Source organism: Galeopterus variegatus, unplaced genomic scaffold, assembly GCF_000696425.1.
Source record: "Galeopterus variegatus unplaced genomic scaffold, G_variegatus-3.0.2 Scaffold1612, whole genome shotgun sequence".
NCBI lineage: Eukaryota > Metazoa > Chordata > Mammalia > Dermoptera > Cynocephalidae > Galeopterus > Galeopterus variegatus.
In genome coordinates this window covers 122,842-143,782 of record NW_007727723.1, presented here as the reverse complement: position 1 = coordinate 143,782, position 20,941 = coordinate 122,842, and the positions used below count along the sequence as shown (strand labels likewise).

Sequence of the window (20,941 nt, the reverse complement as noted above, 5' to 3'; positions counted from 1 at the left end):
TGTATGGGGGATATCCAGCTAAGAAAAGTAAGTAAATCTCAGAGGTGGCTTGAATTCAGGCTTAAATACCACCTTACACTGAAACAAAGAGAGAAGGGTGTGGGGAAGCCTAGTAATGGGAAGGTAATCAGGAAAAGTACAGTAAACAAGAGCAAGGTTTGTTATGCAGATTTAAATTGGTGCCTTCTCCATTGATTAAGAGTCTCTAGTGATTTGGAGACATCCTTCTCTTCCTAGAATAGAAAGGAATATACCTTTACAAATGGAGATTTCCTTATAGTTGTAACTTTCCCTTACAAAAGGGTAACTTCTCTGTTTTCAGAGCTTCTCCTATGTCTGCAGTTTCTCAAAGTAATCCTATGACGAAGAATATTTAGGGGTGGCATATCCTGGTCTCTTTCAGTCATATTTTCGGGTGGCATATGTTTGATCACATGATTGTACGATGTGGAAAATAACTTTTAAAATAAACCCATTAAGATTTCATTTTAAAAGGATGACTCATACTAGTTTCATATCCAAGAATTTGAGACTGAAGAAATCAAAGTTTTGGCATAAAAATTATTTTAAAGTGAAAATGATGGATCTTGGACATGACCAGCACCATCTTGGACATGACTGGTGCCATTTTACACACACTGAGCACAAAATGGCCACCAGCCTTTCCCTTATGAGAAACCTCATGGTGTCTGAGAAATAGAAACTCCTCTACTTCTGCATGGGTGTAACCTTCCACCTGATTGCATTAGCCAGCCTTATCTTCCACACCAGCACCAAAACCTCCCTGATTACATCAGCCTTCCTTACAGCCTATATAAGCTCTCCCACCCCGATGCCAGCTACTGCTCTCCATTTTGAGTGCAGCCAGGCAGATTCTTTTCCTTTAATAAAGCTTGATCGGTACCTGACGTTTCAGTTCACTTTCTTTCATTTTGGTGCTGAAACCCAGAAAGGTTCCTGGCGGTACCTTTGGACAATCCTGTCTCTTGGATTGACTGGCCAGCCCCCTGGCTGCCCTTCCCAGACCTGCTGAACCAGGTACCTCCAGGACTCTCTCCTTTTGCTGTTTCAGACCAACACATCCAAGATCGGCCTCAATTCAGGGTGAGACAGTAGTTCTGTCCTACTTCTACATGTTCCCTCAACTACTTTCTACAACTACTGCCTACTTCCCAAAGACCAGGCACCTGGCCGAGGGAACCCCTCTTGTGCCACCCAGCTATTGGAGGATGCTCCTCTAGCTGGTTGGTGGCTTCTCCCTTGAAAAGAAGGTGCACATCAATGAGGATGCTCTTTGGTGTTACCCTTCTTCTACGGGGACTGATCACCTCCTTTCTCACCCTCAGTGGGATCCTCACAATCCAAATCACCACGCTCTAAGCCTCTGGGCTGTCTCCTGGCCGATTTACAATCTCTCAGCCTCCAGGGAGACCTTGTTGTCACCCTTCTACTAGGATTACTTTTTTCTTTTCTCACCCTCTACATGGGATCCTCGTGATCCAAACCATCATAGTCTATGCCCCTAGGCTGTCTCCTGGCCAATTTACAACCTCTTGGCCTCCAGGGAGACATTAAACCCAAACGCCTCATTTTCTACTACAATCAGGTTTGGCCTAAATACAAACTAGACAATGGATCGCAGTTGCCAGAAAATGGCACTTTCAATTTGGATACTCTCAGAGAGCTAGACAACTTTTGTCACCAAAGCTGGAGAGATTCCTTATGTTCAAGCCTTCTTCTCTCTCTGATCTGTCCTTCTCACTGTCAAAACTGTCCTACGTTTCAAATTCTCCTAGCTCATGCCCAACCTCCCCTTCTGGACTCAGGTCAATCTTTTGATCCGTCAGAACACTCTGCTCCCCAACCACCTCCTTACACTCCAGATCCTCCACCAGCCCTTTCACCTTTTCCCTTCTTCATCCTCAGCCACCCAACCCCTCTCCTTCCCCTTCATCAGGTGACAACCCTGCCTCAGGTCTGGCTCCTTTATACCTCCTCCATGAAGTGGCAGAGACAAAGGGAGTTGTCAAGTTCTATATCTGCTTTTCTCTTTCCGAACTCTCCCAAATTGAAAAACAACTGGGATCTTTTCAGTCCAACCTGGACACATATCTTAAGGAATTCAGATATCTTGCCCAGTCTTATGATCTCCCCTGGCATGATATTTTTATGATTCTCACTACTACTTTGTCCCCCGAGGACAGGGAACAGGTCTGGATAACAGCCCAACAACAGGCAGACAAGGTACATGCTCAAAATAACAGATGGCCCATGGGAGCCATCGCCGTCCCTTGCACTGACCCGAATTGGGACTAACAGACTGGCCACAGGGATCGGGATCTCCGGGTTAATATGATCACACACTTGATTTACAGCCTCCAAAAATCTACTCACAAGTCGGTCAATTATGACAAGCTTAGAGAAATCACACAGAGATCCACTGAAAATCACAGTGAGTTCCTAACCTGCTTCTCTGAGGCTTTACATAAACACACATGTATAGACCCAAACTCCCCTGCAGGCACGGCTCTCTTACACTCTCATTTCATTACCCAATCAGCCCCTGATAGTCAAAAAAAACTAAAAACACTTGAGGATGGCCCAAATACAACCCAATGAGACCTCCTCAATGCAGCTTTCAAGGTTTTTAACAATAGGGAGGAGGAGGAGAAGAAGAAGGATCAATACAAAAGAGATCAGGTCAAATAGCAACTCCTGCCTAATGCTATCCAAGACTCACATACCCATAAGCTGGCTGTCCCCAGAGGCAGGAACTGCTTCACACGCAGTCATCCAGGCCACTAGGTACGGGCCTGTCCTAACCCCAGGCCCCCTTTTGGGCCCTGTCCTCACTACAAACAGCCAGGTTACTGGGGGGTTGACTGTTCTACTTGCCAGGGATGGAGTGGCCCAGTCCCTGTCCCACAACCTTTAGCTCCATGGCCATCCCTACCCGAGCTCCTCGGCTTTGCTCAGGAGGAGGACTGACGATGCCCAGGGCCCGAGGCCCCCACAGAGATCACCATGCATGAGCCCAGGGTAACTCTCCTCATAGCAGGTAAGCCGATCTCTTTTGTCATCGATACAGAGGCCACTTACTCTACCCTTCCTGAATATGCAGGACCAACAACACCATCCTCTATCACAATAGTAGGGGTCATGGGATCAGAATACCATCCACGGATCACTCAACCCCCTTCCTGCACACTACCTCACACCCAATTCACACACAAATTTTTAATAATGCCTCAATGCCCAGCCCCCTTACTGGGATGGGCCATCCTTTCCAAATTCAAAGGTACCCTTACCCTAAACACTTTAAGTCCAGCTACAATACTCCTGTGACAGGCCACCCCAGACCTGGCCCCTGAGGCTTCCACCTTCCCCTTCCCCTCAGACAAGGTTAATCCCATAGTATGGGACATTTCTTCTCCCTTCATTGCTATGTACCATTCCCCTATCCTTCTTAAGTTGCAAAACCCCTCTTTGTTCCCTGCTGTCCCAAAATACCCCATTGCTAACAAACACCTAATAGGCTTAAAACCTGTCATACACAAATTCCTTTCCTCTCAACTCTTACAGCCTACCCACTCGCCTTTTAATATACCCGTCATTCCAGTTATAAAGTTTAATGGCTCATACCATTTAGTTCAAGACCTCAGGGCCATTAATGCGGCCGTTTTACCCATAACCCCAATTGTTTCTAACCTTTATACTCTTCTATCCACAATCCCATCCACAACCCATTTCTTCTCTGTACTTGACCTCAAAGATGCCTTTTTTCTATCCCGTTACACCCTTCCTGTCAAAACCTGTTCGCCTTCACTTGGAATGATCCCGATATGCGTCGTTCCCAACAACTCACCTGGACAGTACTACCTTAGGGGTTTCAGGATAGCCCCCACTCCTTCGGCCAGGCCTTAGCTCAAGACTCATCTGAACTTCCTCCAACCTCTGGCACTTTAATATAATACGTGGATGACCTCCTCCTCTGTAGCCCCTCCTATGAGGATTCACAGGCCCACACTGTTGCTATCCTTAATTTAATGGCCTCCAGGGGATATCCAGTGTCCCCCAGCAAGGCCCAAATTTCTTCTCCTTCAGTCACCTACTTGGGAATCCACCTCACCCCCAACACCAGAGAAATAATGGTGGATCACAAAAGTTTAATTTCTGAACTCCCTACTCCTACCACAAAGGGTGAAATCCTTTTTTAATTGCAGTTTGCAGGGTATCTTCGCCTATGGATTCCTAACTTTGGTGTGTTAGCAAAACCACTTTATGAGGCAGCCAAAGGGGATCCAGCTATTCCCCCAGATCCCACGAAGCCCATTCATTTTTCCTCCAGCAATTAAAAGCCACTCTCCTAGCAGCCCCAGCTCTATCCCTCCCAAACCTACCTCATCCTTTTATCCTATACTTCACTGAAACCCAAGGATTGGAAGTCAAGGTTTGGGGACAGTAGGTGGGAGATATCTTCTCCCCTGTTGCATACCTTTCCAAACAACTGGACACCACAGCTCAAGGATGGGCTCCCTGTTTATAGGCCTTGGCGGCAGCTGCCCTTTTAACACAAAAAAAGCTCTAAACTAACTTTTGGACAAGAAACAGTCATTTGTTTCCCCCACCATCTTCAAGACCTTCTCAGTCATAAGGCCATGTCAATTCTCTCCCCTTCCTGCCTACAATTTATCCGCCTTACCTTCATTGAAAATTCCCAGTTCTCCTTTAAACCTTGCCCTCCCTTAAATCCAGCCACTCTCATCCCAAAACACTCACGACCCTTAGAACATAATTGCATGGAGGTTTTAGACCTCTTTCACAATCCCCTTCCACACATCTCCCTGCATCCCATTATGCAGCTCCAACATACATGGTTCATAGATGGGAGAGCCACCTCCACGCCCACCCCCCCGGGCAGGTTATGCCCTAGTAAATCTAACACAAACTATTGAGGCTGCCCCCCTCCCACCTGACACCACTTCCCAGCAGGCAGAACTCATTGCCCTCACCCGTGCTCTCACTCTGGCAAGTAACAAACGAGTCAATATATACACTGACTCTAAGTATGCTTACCACATCCTACACTCCTGTATGGTCATATGGAAGGAGAGAGGATACATGACCACTCAAGGAGGGCCCATAAAAAATGGACATCTTATCAAGATACTTCTTGAGGCTGTACAACTCCCAAAGGATGTTGGGGTTATACACTGCAGAGGACACCAAACCTCCAATGACCCCATAGCCCAGGGAAACAAACTGGCAGATCTAACTGCAAAACAGGCTGCTCAATCACCAGGCCCCCACTCTTCCTCTCCTACTGAGGTCCTTCTCATGGCCCCTACGTCCTTTACCCCAATACACACCTCAAGAAATACAACATCTCCAACAGTTGGGAGCACAGAGGAAGGACAACTGGTATACTCTCTCTGGTCACTATGTCCTCCCTACCACACAAGCTGAACAAATCCTTTCAGATTTCCATAATTCAGTTCATATAGGCTACGAACCCCTACTACATCTTCTTCAGCCCTTATATTACTCTCCCCACATGGCCAAGTTACTTAAACAAATCACTCAAAACTGTCCTTTGTGTACTCGTAACTCCAATCAAGGTGGCCTCCAAGTTCAGTCCTTTCCCACCCACCAGGCCAGAAGATACACTCCCGGCCAGGATTGGCAAATTGACTTTACTCACATGCCTCCCCACAGAAGGATCCATTATCTTCTAACCTTAGTAGATACCTTTTCAGGTTGGGTTGAGGCTTTTCCCTGCACTTCAGAGGATGCTACAGCAGTTAACACACGTTCTCACTTCAGAAATCATCCCTCGTTTTGGCTTGCCCACCAGCCTCCAGTCTGATAACAGCCTGGCATTCATTTCCCAGATTACACTACTCACAGCACAGGCTTTATATATCAAGTGGGACTTACATATACCATACCAGCCTCAGCCTTCAGGCAAAGTAGAAAAAGCCAATCACCTCATAAAAACACACCTCACCAAGCTGTCCATGGAACTTCACCTCCCTTGAATCCAACTTCTCCCTCGGACCCAACTTCTCCCTCTAGCACTCACTCGCTTGCAAGCTTCCCCCCACAAACTCACTGGCCTCAGCCCCTTTGAGCTTATGTATGGTAGACCCTTCACTCTCACAGCTCCCCCTTCTAGCTCATCGCCTTTAGGTCAGTATCTCCCCACTCTTTCACTCATTAGTGATCTTCTCTAGGAACAGGCCAACCTTCTATGACCTCATTCTTTCCCCACCACCCCCTCAGACTTTAAACTGAGCCCAGGACAGCAAGTGTATATTAAAACCCAAATCCCAAATCCCCTCTCACTGTGTTGGGAAGGGCCTTATAAAGTACTTCTCACCACCCCCACGGCAGTAAAGGTACAGGAAAGGCCCCTTGGTATCACTTATCCTTGGTAAAACAAGCACCTGAGACTTTACCCAAAGAATCTGTTAACACCAAGCCAGAGGGGTCCCTCTGCTCATCTCCCAACCCAACATCTCCTTACACTTTGTCGATTTTAGGACCCACAAAACTGAAAATCTCCAGGACCTCCACTCTTCCCCCAATCCCAGAAGAAGGATGATCTTTCCCCCAGCATTATCCTCTCACTCTTGCAGGCCCAGCTTCACGTCCTTCACACAGGAGCTGCTCCAAGACTGGTCCCAACCTGCCACCTCCACTGTTGAAGACATCCTTGAGTGGGTAACTGAATTAGCCTGGCAGGGCGCCCTCTATGATTACACCCTCTACAAGGCTCCCCTCTACTCCTTTTTCCTACTATGCACCCTCTCAACCTCTCAGCCCCTAAACACTTGCCTTTTCTCTTCCTCTTGCTTCTTTTCCTAACAGAGACATATGCCACAACCCATTTATAATATATAACCAAGGTCTTGGTGGGTGGAAGGACACTTTCCAACCTCCTGGGTCTTCCCGCCTTTGGGGGAACCCTGCGGGACACAATCACATCCCTGACATACATTCCCACAACATGCTATGACCAGACAATGGGCACATCATGTTCTTAATGGGGGAACATGATGGATACTGGATAGCTCTTTCCAAAGGGGATTCTGCTGGAGTCCAGTGCCCAACCCCCACCCCCCTGACAAAAACATTTCTGCTTCACCCAAACCACTCGCCTAGGATATAGCAATGGAGGAGGACTTCAGGACAAAACACGTCGGACCCGTAACCATGATGGGACTTATCCTTCTTCTTGGTCCCTGCCTCTTTCGTTGTTTCTCTAATTTCTTACAGGAACGTATGCAGGTTTTCACCAAACAAAAGGTTACCAAATTGTTCCTGGGAGGAGGATATCGGCCTCTGAGAACCATCGACACTTCCCCAGAAGAATAAAGCCTCCCCACACGAAACCAATACCCCGTCACCTAATTGTTTTACCCGCCAACATAAATCTTTTATTTTTTTCATATCTTCGCCCATCTCCAGCAGGAAGTAGCTTCAGTACCATGAGACGTTTACTCCTTTTCCCTTCTCCCTATACTTAAAAGGCAGGAATGATGGATCTTGGACATGACTGGTGCCATCTCAGACGTGACTGGTGCCATTTTATACACACTGAGCATAAAATGGCCACCAGCCTTTCCCTGATGAGAAACCTCATGGTGTCTGAGAAATAGAAACTCCTCTAGATTGCATTAGCCAGCCTTATCTTCCACACCAGCACCAAAACCTCCCTGACTATGTCAGCCTTCCTTACAGCCTATATAAGCCCTCACACCCGACGCCAGCTGCTGCTCTCCATTTTGAGTGCAGCCAGGCAGATTCTTTTCCTTTAATAAAGCTTGATCGGTACCCAGCATTTCGGCTCACTTTCTTTCAGAAAATATTTGAGCTAGAGAAGATGCGGACAGAAATCTTATCTGAATTTACCTTATCTGACTAAGGCAGAGGATCCCTAAAATACAACTGCTATTAGACCACCTACAAGGCAGTTTCCTGAGAATTCAGCTGCCATAGAAATAGACTGCCTATCTCCATCAGCATCAAAAAATCCAAAAAAACCTTCTGTACTTCCCCATTTTAGCACTAACCCCTCCCACACACCCCCTTTCCTAATCTGGTATATAAACCTTTACTTCTTGCTATTCAAGGAGTTATTCATTATTGAGTGACTTCTGCATGCATACATAAATAAGTCTTGTCTTTTTTCCATTAACCTATCTATTGTCAATTAATTTGAAGGCTCCCCAACCAACCATTTGAAACTAAGGGGGTGAGGAAAAAGTTTTCCTCTCCATAGATACTTTAAACCTTTTTGCTATCCTTTGTATTTTTCCCTTTAAATGTTCTTTTTCTAATTGTAAGTAATTAATGACAAATAAATGAAGAAAAATACCTTAAACACGAAGTAAAATGAGTATACTATAATTTTATAGTTTCATTAACAGTACTAATCTTTTATTTATCATAGTGAGTTTCCAGAGTCTAAGAACACATACCACAATCCAGCTCATGTTAACATAAAGATCCTATTTTCACAAGAACATTCTTAGAAGCCAGCTTATATTTCACTCCCTTTTGTGATATCTCTATACCCTCTTCACATAAAACACCAGGTTTAGCTGCTCTTCTTACATGTTCCTTTACTTTTTACTCTCTTAAAACCAATTTATTGTGATTAACTTTTTAATAACCTACATTCTCTATCAGAATTTAAGCTCTTTGGGGACAACGGCTGATTCACTGTTGAATTCTCAGTACCCAGAATCAAGTTTTGCACATAACAGTGACCTGAAAAAACATATCGTCCACGAAATGGGGCATATATTCAATTCAGAACGTAATTTTCAATTTTAAGACAAATAATTCAAAGTTATAATACGAGTACAAAACAATTTGAATATTTAGGCTCAAAAGACAAAAATAAAAAATCTTCTCATATTTTTTTATTAAGGAGGTAATAAAACCTTAAAATTATCTTCAATGTGTCCAGGAAAAAAAGAATATGTGTCTATAGCCCTTCAATTTCTAAGCTATAATATGGTTTAGAAGAAAAAGTAAACATATTAAAGAAAGAGATCAGCAAAACTTTTCAAATATGTCCCCATCAACCTTCTTTCTGTGCTTCAGAGATTTAAATAAAATCCAAGGCAATATTGGCCCAACCAGTCTAAAAAGACTCTAAAAAACAAGACAGTGTAGCACTCAGATTCACAATGTTATTATTATTAGAACAACACACTCATGTGTTAGTAACACTAACACATAATACTGGAAATGCATATGTAAAAGTTTAGTTCTAATAGATGCACATTTTGCACTTAATATAAAACCTATTTCCTATATAACACTCTTGAAATGTTTGCATTTATTCAGAATATACTAAATCGTAAGTGAAAGGGCAACTTGGCTAGGCTACAAAGACTAAGTGTTGTGAAAGGATTTTGCGGATGTAATTAAAGCCCCTATCAGCTGACTTTAAGTAGGGAAGCTTATCCTGGATAATATAAGACAAGATAAAATAAAGGTGTGTGTGTGTGTGTGTGTGTGTGTGTGTGTGTGTGTGTGTGTGTGTGTGTGTGTGAGAGAGAGAGAGAGAGAGAGAGAGAGAGAAATTCCAACAGCTTCAGCTCATGGAGTTCTACCCTGCTCCTGATCTTCTCTTCCTACTTGACTGCCCTATGAATTTCAGACTTGCCTAGCCAATTCCCATAGGAGCAAAAGCCAACTCCTTATGATAAAGCTTTTAATATGTGTATCACCTAGTGGTTCTGCTTCTGGTTGAACCGTGAATAACAGACCAGGTACCTGAACTACTTGGTCTCTCATTTATAACCTCCTCTCTTGGATACATTCCTTTCTCTTATATTACCATCTAATCTCAAATCCAGAAATGTGGTAAAATCTGATACATTTCTGTGAGGAAAGATGCAAAAGTGTGGCGAATGAAACGAAGTAAAACAAGGTCCACTGATCACCTTTACACAATGTCAAAAGAGGTGGAAACATGGGATAAGAGTAAAGAGTTTAAAGCAAAACTTAACTGTGAAGTCCTCAATAAATTATTTAACTTCTCTATTCCTGTTTCCTCATTTTCAAAATGAGATTCATATTTCTGCCTATAAGGGACACAGCAACTGAGACAAGAATGAAAGCACAAAATGAGAACTACTATTGTGAATACTTCTATGTGAAGATGTACAAAACAGTCATCTTGAAGTCCAAAATCATATAACTGCTTTTGATTCAAGATCAATCTGAGGGGCCGGCCCGGTGGCACACTGGAGAGTTATATTTAAAAACAGTAGAGAAGGGTGCTGGTACACAGTAACCATGGATGCCTGTTAGCTATTTTTATTATATGTACTTAGGTGGCTTACGGTAAAACATGTTGAATAAAATATAAATACTAGCTTTATCTTCTGATGATACAGCACTGAGTTGTAATACAAATTCCAAGTTAAAGTTTGTGAAACAGAATGTGGCCAAGTTGAGATGGCTCCAAATATTGGAAATATAATAGCTGCAATAAAGAAAAGAGGTCTAAATATCAAGTACTCTACATATGCTGCTCTATAGGACTGAAGAAGAATGTTCTTCCCATTAAAAATTCATATAGGTTGCCAGGACCACCGATATTCCTGTTACTATGTCAACAAGTCACTAAGACAAAAAAAGGAAAGATACAAGGAAAGTGTAGACAGCATCACTGAGCTGCTTTGTTAGCTTCTATGGATTGGATCCTTATGAAATTCTTCCCTGGTCATCAGAGTGCTTCAGCATGCATTACAGAGAGATTTTACATGCATTAACTCATTTGTCTCTTATATGTCAATGGATAAAGAAATGGGGTATCATTCCTATTTTCCAAATGCAGAAACTAGAGCTAAATTTAGCAAATATGTGGTAAAGAGTCAGGATGTGAACCTGACTTCAGTCTACTGACTTCACACCCAATGTTCTCCCCAGTAGTCCAAGATGCCTCACGATGGACAACTGGCCCCAATCACAGTATCGTCACCTTTAAAGTCTGCGGCAAGTCCAAAATAAAGATGCCAACGTTATGCTTTCAGAAAAACTAGAAAAGGACGACTACACATAAACATTTACAAAAACTAAAGATTTAGAATTTTAAAACACTAACGTGTATTCACCAAATATATATATTTTAAAAGCTAAGAATATAAATCCCCTTTACTTTTGAGCCTATAATGTGGCTTAGACAAAAACAACTTCAAACCACTGCTTATGGAACAAAGTGGCCCAAAACCGTTCTTGTAGAGATCAGTATAAGTCAAAAACACCAAAAAAATAAAAAAATAAAAGACAGGTAAGCAGAAGTGTAGTTAAAGAAACATAAAACACACAGAATCAAAAAAACTTTCTTTGAAAGCCGTAGTCTGCTATTTAACCTTGCTAAGCAAGATATTTAACTTCTCTAATCCTCAATTTCTCTTGTAAAATGGGAAGAATACCACCACTGCCATCATTTATGTGATCAAAGCTTTCTTGTTATACATGGTAACATTGACTTGACTGTGAGATATGCTCCCAATCTCACAATCAGCTCGTGGCACCCTGAACAAGCCTGTCTTCATTTAAAGAACAGATGGTCCAGTAGCTCAATACAGCTACACATTATTATAATGTGCTGGTCTTTCTAGAAAAGACTTATCCTTGCCCAAAAGTTGCTCTTCTGACACCATAAACATATATTCTGATGTTCACCTAGGATGATGTCCAGAATAATACAGATACCTCATTCTGCAGTTTAGCATTCAAAAAACTTACCTGCAACCCTCAGCAGCTCGGCAAGGCCCAAAAGCTTGGTGGATTGTTTGTAGCATGTGGGGGACTGGGAAATACACTCCTTGATGAGGCTGATCCGATCAGTGCACAATCGCACTACAAAAAACAAAGATATATGAAAGACTTGTAATAGGCAGGGACATCATAAAAGGGTGTCATGACCTTCCTAACATAACATAACCAAACAAAAGGAGAACTGTGTTAGTCTCTAGATCAATGAGAATTAAGTAAAAGTAAAAGGCATATTTAAAAAACATTATTATAACTTCTGAATAAATAACGTACAACATGGATCTTTTCTTTATAATCAAACTTCTTTTTTGGGGGAGGGGGGAGAAAAAAAAAGAAGATGACTGGTAAGGGGATCTTATCGCTTGACTTGCTGTTGTCAGCAGCACACTCTCCCAAGTAAGCTAACTGGCCATCCCTATACAGGGATCCAAACCTGTGGCCTTGGTGTTATCAGCACCACACTCTTCCAAGTGAGCCCATGGGCTGGCCCCTTATAATCAAACTTCTAAAGGACAGCAAATGAATTGTCATTCTGAAGCTAAAAAAGCATGGCACCTTTTCCAGTACTATGTCAGGACTTAGGGAAAATTTTAAACAAGCCAGTATCTGTCTTTGAAAACTTTATATACTTCCTATTATACCAGTCCCCCCTCACTTTACCCTCCAAAACCCATTCCACATTCCGAATATCCATTTGCTATCTCCACTACCTCACCCCAGTTTGGAGGGCAAGAGTCCTCAAGGAGCTCACTGTTCCAATTTATTAATCTTCCTCCAAAAATAAGGCCAATCCTCTCACTTAAGCTAGATATTAGGAAAATAAAGCATGTCTGATCAAACCAATTCATGCTATGAAGAAATGAAGCACACTTAAAATAAAAGGAAAAAAATTCAGCTAAAGGGCATCATGTATTCTAAGAATATTTAGAGTAGAGATGTCAACTTTAAGAAGCCTGGCACTGTCCAGGATTCTGGTCCCCAATAACTATAACAATAACAGCTATAATAATAGCAATTGCCATGAAATAAATATGAATTAAGTCCTAGGCATCGCTGTAGGTGCTTTATGTATATTAATCCTACAAAGCCAAACCTTACAAGGCAGCTACTATTATCCTCAGGGGAGGAAACTGAGATACAGAAAGATTAAACGTGATGGAACCAGCATGCATCCCTAAATTCTGTTCCCTAAATGTTGTTCACACCTTCAGTCCTTTATCCATTCCTAAATCCATGACTATTCCCCATACATTCTGTGTTTTCTCAAAACTTCTCAGTAGGTGGGAGAGGGCTGAAGGGTTGGAGAGATAAAGAAGACAAGTGATGGTCCCTCTTTGGAATGGGCTTTTTTTTTGTAAGTTTTTATTATAATTTAATTTCAAATATAGAGAAACGTTGCAAAAATGATACAAAAAATTCCTCTCTACTCTTTGCCAACATTAACCAATTATTAATAATTTGCTCTATTTATGCACACACGTACAATCATGCATGCACATGCTCCCTTCATACCCCCTCATATATACACACACAAATACATATACACACATATCTTTTTTTTTCTGAACCATTTAAATTGCAAACATCATGTCTTCTTATTCCTTAATTCTTCCATAACTTATCTCAATCAAAAAATTGTGTTTAGGGCTGGCCAGTTAGCTCAGTTGATTAGACTGTGGAGTTGATAACACCAAGGTTAAAGGTTCAGATCCCAATACTGGCCAGCCGCAACCCCCCCACCCAAAAAATGTTTTTTTCCACCCTCAATATCTGCTACTATTTTATGGGTATTAATTTTCTAATTTAATATTCAAAACAACACCTGTCATAGATATTATCAACATTCTACATATATCAAAACCTGGAGGTTTTCATAGCTACTTTTATGGCCTTGTTGATGAATTCTTGTATTCTTCTTAGAGAAGTTCTAGCTTTAGTAATTCTGCTCAGCTGACTTCCTTTATATTACCACTCTCTTTCCAGCTCAGTAAAATCAAGGTGGAAAACTGAAGCTACACACAACAACAGATCATCACTTTCTCTAAACTTCCATTTACTATAACACTCAAGTTTGGTTCTTTGTCTCTTCGCTGCCTTAAGCAATGTGTACTCTTCATATTTCAAGCACATTAAATGAATTTGGAGAGTAGGAGTCTAATAGACTGCAATTACCATGTTCGAATTACTTTTTACTTTTTATTTACCTATTTTCTGAACCCCTGGACAATCACTGTATCAATTCTCTTTTACTGCTGCTGTTAGGACTTGCTTAATTATATTTCAAAATGTGTTTCTCAGTTAAAAAAACTGAAGCCTTAAATGTACATATCTTTCCATTAAGAAGGGGTTGTTTGACTCCTAAAATTCCTTTCCAAATGAAATTAACAAACATGAAGAAGATATGTGTATGTATCTTTTAATAATTGTGAATGTCTCATTTTCCTATAGATCTCACAAATATATTTCACATGTAAAAAGAAAAAAAAATCCAATAAAACACACACACACACACACACACACACATAGATATCAAATGTAAAAAGCATTTACTGACCAACTACCCACATACCAAATAGTATCATCACAACCTTACGAGGCATAAACAGCAAATGCTCATCAAACCACAGATGTGAAATACCAATTTCAGTCACTCATATACGGCATTAAAGGTCCACAACATATATAGTTACTTGATGTTGCTGAAGTACAAATTTGAATTGTGTAGGCCAGGAAAGTGATATTATGTCAGTCGCTTAGCTGACGAGCAACAGATTCCTTCTCAAACAATGTTTTATTGTCATACCTCTTCATCAGTAGAGTATTGTCTACAGTTTACAAACACAGGTTCTTGAGCCAGACTACCTGGGTTTGAATCCCAGCTCCACCTCTAACCAGCTGTGTAACCATAAGAAAGTCACTTAACCTCCCTGTGCCTTGATTTCATCATCCCCAAATTGGAAACAATAATAGTCATTACCTCATAGGGTATTTTTGAGAATTAATACATGTAAAGTATACTTGGAATATAAAAATCACTCAACAATTGTTAGTTATTATTATTATTACTACTACTGACATATTCACAGAAATGCTTATAAAGTATGGAATCCTCTAATGTGAGGTTTCTCAATGTTTCAAGATATAATTTCCAGGACTGTCTAGGGAATACATTTTATTATTATCCCCATCTGACAAAGGTGAAGCTCCAAGATATTGTTGCCATAGGTCACAAAGCAAAAAGTGGCTGAACCAGAATTTAAACTCATAAAAGGGCTGGCTGGTTAGCTCAGATGATTAGAGAGCAGCCTTGTAACACCAAGGTCAAGGGTTCAATTTCCCATACCAGACAGCTGCACACACACACAAAAAATTTAAACTCATATATGACACTCTGATGTAACTCTGTCTTGTTATCAGCATGTCAACTCCTTACAGTCAGGAAGTGTGCCTTATTCCCTTCATTATTTAAGTTCCTGGAATACAGTAAGTCCCTAAATTAATGTTTATCAAATGGAAGGAAAGGGGAGTGAAAAGAGGAAAGAAGAGATGCTGGAGGAGGGAGGGGAAGAATCAGAGGTAGAAAGGAAAAATGAGGGGCCGGCCCGGTGGCGCACTGGAGAGTGCGCCGCTTGGGAGCGCGGCGGCGCTCCCGCCGAGGGTTCGGATCCCATGTGGAGACCAGTTCCCGCTCACTGGCTGAGAGCGGTGTGGGCGCGACACCGAGGGTTGCGATCCCGTTGCCGGTCCCCGGTACGGGCACGACACCGAGGGTTGCGATCCCGTTACCGGTCAGTAAAAAAGACAAAAAGGAAGGAAAAAAAAAAAGAAAGGAAAAATGAATGAAGAGAAAGGAGGGACGGAGAATGAGAAGGCAGGTAAGACCACAGTAATTCTATCATCGCTTAGAGAACACCTTCGAGTAAAATAACAAAAATGATAGTTAATACTTGCAGAGCCCAGGCACTATAAGCCTACAGATTGATTCCTTATAAGCAATTGCATAAGGTTCTTCTTAGAAATGAAAAAACTTAAAGACAAAGAACAGGTAAGATACTTGCCCACAGTTATCCAGCTGTAAGTGGCAGAACTAGCACCAGGCTGGATGTAACCAGAATGCTGTAAGTCTGAAAAACTGACTTACCCTATTATAGAAAGAACATGCAGAACAACTAAAATGTCCAAAACCAGCTTATTTGAAATTTTAAAAAATTTACATAAATGCCCAAATTATAGGGAAAAACACACTCATGTACACACATAAATACTTCATAGAAGACTCATAAATAAGGAAACATTTTTACACGCTATTTCTGTTCCTGTATTCTGTTAACTCCTTATTACAATTTAGCTAGTACCACTAGCCTTCACTTGATGAGAAATAGCAACTCCTAGAGTATAGGCAAAGAAGGCTTCAAAACAAAGTGGCAAAATGAACTATGTACACTGACTACAATAAAAATACCTGGACCATACACTTCTAAATATCAAGTTACTTTGTCCAGTATTGCTGATGAAAACAAAAGCAAATGAAATCTAAATCATATCTGTGGGTAAACACAACAAACAGCATACAAAGGCAATATTCCATCTCTACATCCAGAAGACTTTCTAACAGTAATTCTAATAGAAAACTCCAAATCAATATAACAAGCTAAAAAGCTGTTAAGACGTAAAAGTGCTCCTCAGGAAATTCTCAGAAGCTACAGCAGGGTAGTAGGTTTGGTTGCAGATATTCAAACTCTGCAGCTGATATACAAATATTTACCAGCAAAAGTACTGCTAATTGATCAACACAGAAAATCAGGGCTCAATTTAATATTTCAAAATTCAACAGTATTTGGTGGACTGCAAGAAAAAAATCTTTGTATTATCTCAATCTGCTTGAATTAAATAAGTAGCCAAAACACACACATATACACACACAAAGATATAATGGCCAAACAAGAGGTATAAGCACAGCAAAAGTTTTATTGTGCTCTAAACTCTTCCCTGACTGAAAACTGCAATTAAGTAAATGTTCAAGAGGGAGGTAGTTAATGATTTAAGACATTTGAGAATAAACTGAAAATGATTTTCAGTTACTCTGATTAATCCTCACAATATTAAGAAGATTTGAGTTCAAAAATTACATGTATAGTGTGACTGAATAGAATTTTCTAGTAATTTAACAATCACCTTACACATAAGCGTTCTTCAAACAGTTTGTGGAAAAATGGAATTAAAAGATAATACAAATCTTTCCATAAACTTTTTGAAGTATCTTCATACACATGTACTTGTTTAAGATGCTACAGGATATTTATAATTATGCATAAATTATTTCCAAACAATGATATTCAAGCTAACAATAATACTACCTGTTTCATCTAATATATTTTTCTGAGAGGTAGGACTTTCTAATTTTTAGTAAATCCACAATGGACACTCACATGAAAACATGAGAATGTCTTTACTGGTTCGTATCCCCTAAGGACCATCCAACTCTAAACACTACAAAGGATAAAGACAGCAAGGATCTTGTAACAGGCCATCATTATCGCAAGGTACTAGGAGTTCAAAAAAAAAAAAGGAAGAGAGACAACTGTGGTGCTAACTTAGCAAAACACACAAACAGACGGAACTCAGCTGTACCTCCCCCAACCCCAGTGCTGCCAAACATTTCCAGAGTGAAGAACAGAGACAACCCTCTTCATTTAGGTCACTGAGGTTCAGGGTTTGAAGGAACAGAAAAATCTACCTCCCATTTGTCAAGTAAGGTTGAGGTTTGAGCCAGTACATTGTGAGATGTGCACTGTCCTCGCAGCATAAAGTAGATGAGACAAGTGATGTGTGACAGGATGCTTATTTGGATGACACCTCTATGACTTTGACATTAAGGTAAAAGAACTGAAGCAATATTTACATATGAGTAGTAGTTAAACTCTAAACAAGAACTTCCTATCGTTCCCTCTTTAAGAAAAAACACTTGACTTAAAGAACATTCTGAGTCAAGCATAAAAAAAAAAAAACCTGTTACTGTTTATATCAAACTCTAAATCTATACAATGAAACAAAATACAGAAATAAACTGTATACCAAAACTGATATAAATCTAAAATTGTCAGGGGCCGGCCCGGTGGCGCACTGCTGTAGTGCGCCGCTTGGGAAGCGCGGTGGCACTCCCGCCGAGGGTTCGGATCCCACATACAGACCAGCTGCTCACTGGCTGAGCGAGGGGCGGGAGCAACACCGAGGGTTGCGATCCCGTGGCCGGTCCCGGTCTGGTATGGGCACGACACTGAGGGTTGCGATCTGTTGCCGGTCACGAAAAAAGACAAAAAGGAAAAAAAAAATCTAAAATTGTCATGCATAATCCCCACTTTCTTTTTTTGTTTGTTTTTATCCAATAGCCTCACTGTTCTGTCACTTATATTATTTCTTTCAATGTTTTAAATGTGAACTTTAAAAAATAAATTTATCATAAAATGTTGGTTTTATTGTTTCTTTTGGGTTTCCACTTGAGATGTCATTTGAAAAATGGGGCGGGGGTGGGACCTACTGCAGATGGATTAAATGACCAAGTTTACTTTAGTATTAAAAACTGAAAAGAAACACTAGTAAATTAGTGCAAGATAGGTTAATAACAGTGCAACAATAAATAGAAAACTCACCTTGCAAAGGCAGGATCTTTACCCCAAACTCTTCAAGACATCCAAGGGCTTGGATAAGATCTAGCTCCTCTTGAATGGCAGCAGGTCTATCTGTTATCAGCTGTAAGCAGCACCTAGGAGAAATCAGACAAATTTTTAGAAAGAAAAGTACCATTTGTTCAGTCAAGTTACCTTTTTATATTCAACAACATGAGAACCAACACATATTTATCAAAAATCTACTATATTCCAGGAATTCATTCGGCTAGATGCTTTCTGTTATCTCACTTAATCCTCATAGCAAGTCTGTGAGGTAGGCATATATCATTATCTGCTCCAGGAATTCATTCGGCTAGATGCTTTCTGTTATCTCACTTAATCCTCATAGCAAGTCTGTGAGGTAGGCATATATCATTATCTGCTCTTTTTAAAAAAAAAAAAAAAAGATGACTGGTAAGGGGATCTTAACCCTTGACTTGGTGTTGTCAACATCACGCTCTCCCAAGCGAGCTAACCAGTCATCCCTATATAGGGATGTGAACCCGTGGCCCTGCTGTTATCAGCACCACACTCTCCCAAGTGAGCCACAGGCTGGCCCTCATTATCTGCTTTTTAAGAAAGCCAAAATTAAAGCTCAGAGAAGTGAAATGATTTGCCCATCGTTACACTGATAGTACATAATGGCATCCGGGCATGACGCATCATCTCTCTGTATTTAGCGTTTTTTTTACTGTTGAATCCAAAGATAATGACTATATTAGAAATGATTTTTAAAAAGACTGAATTCGGATAATTTCCAGGAAAAACAGGAATGTCTTGATTCAGTCACAATTTGGTCTCCCCAAAGAAACAAGAAATGACTGAAGAAAATGCACAAGGGATGTTTTTCTAATCAAAAAGTTGGAATCAAGGGCTAGCTGGTTAGCTCAGCTAGTTAGAGCACAGCCTTGTAACGCCACGGTCATGGGTTCAGGTCCCATACCGGCCAGCTGCCAGAAATAATGAAATGTGACTACTCATCATTGTTGGAAAAAAAAAAAAAAAAGGAGGAATCTGTTGTTAATGCAGGCAGTAGAAAGATAAAGTAGAGGAGAATGTGACTTGCTAATTTAAGGATGTGTAATACCTATGGAATATTTTAAGCAAATTTTTTAAAAATTCAGAGAAAGTATATTTAAATGTTTTATTTGATGAATAAACTGATTTTCTGAAAGGTGTGAGCAGAGAAACACTGGGACATAAGAATAGAAAGAAAGATTGAAATCATGACACAAAGGGCTAATAAATGCTAAATTCATAGATCATGAGATGAAGATATCTAGGCCCCATATAGCATCTATATCACTGAGTGATAGATATAGGCCTAGTTTGTTCATGCAAAATTGTAGTACTTAAATCAGTTGAGCCCTCACATATACTGTTGATTCAAGTGTGAAAGGTCTATAACCTCTCTGTGATTTTTATTAAAACTTTAAATGCACTTACCTCTGAACCCAGGAATTCCACTTCTAGGAATTTATGCTACAGACAGGTTCACACATGCTCAAAGACATATAATTATGGATGTTGTCTACCAGATTGTTTTTAAAAAGAAAAAAAAATACACAATATCTGGAACTAATTAAAAAAAAATTCTATAAAAGTCAAACAATGGAATATTCTACAACCATCAGAAAAGAATAAAACATAACTGTATATAGTCATATGGAAAAAACCTTCAATATACAAATGCTGTGGATTGATTGAATTGTATCCCCCAAAGTTCATATATTAGAAGCTTAAATCCCCACTATAACTGTTGATGGTGGGAAATCCTATTATGGTAATTGAAAGGTGCAGCCTTGAAGAGGTGATTAGATTGTAGGACCGTGCCTAGTGAATGGATTAATAGTGGTGATCAGGGGCGTGGTTCTGAGGGCTTTAAGAGAAGAGTGCATGAGGAACTCTTTCTCTGCTCTGCCATTTTCTGCCATGTGAGACCCCTGGTTCACTGTCACCACCAGCAAGGCCTTCACCAAATGTGTTCCCTGGACTCTGGGCTTCTCAGCCTCCAGAACTGTAAGCAATAAATTTTGTTTTCTTACAAATATCCAGTTCCAAGTGTTTTGTTATAAACAACAGAAATGGACTAATACAACAACGTAAACGAAAATAACAATGCCTAGAAAAGTATGTATACACAGTGAGAACTTACCTGTTATTGAAGAAGAAGAGGATAACATTTAAAAAAATATTTTGGAAGGATACACAAGCAAGAAACTAATTTAAAAAATAGCTGAGGGATTAAATTTAGGGGAACTAGAATGAGGAAGGAGACTGTCAGTACATATCTTTTTGTATTGTTTGTAAACTTATTCCTTTCTCAATAAAAAAAAAACTAGTTAATAAATTATACTTTAATCAACAAGAATGTATGGGCTATTTTCCATATTCAATATAAATGTAAACTGAAATACATTCAGTCTCCCAGGTCAGAATCAGTTTGGTGCCACATTATACATATAAGA

The 20,941-nt window shown here is 40.4% G+C and overlaps 1 protein-coding gene across 1 annotated transcript in view; it reads right to left on the bottom strand.

The window, feature by feature from the left end:
• Positions 1-20,941, bottom strand: part of LOC103594718 (neuroblastoma-amplified sequence) — a 301,995-nt gene that overhangs the window by 165,739 nt on the left and 115,315 nt on the right. The window contains exons 22-23 of the mRNA XM_008577970.1: positions 18,456-18,568; positions 11,776-11,889 (exon numbers count right to left, since the gene is read on the bottom strand). Coding sequence (XP_008576192.1) covers positions 11,776-11,889; positions 18,456-18,568 — 227 coding nt within the window. The remainder of the gene's footprint in view (positions 1-11,775; positions 11,890-18,455; positions 18,569-20,941) is intronic.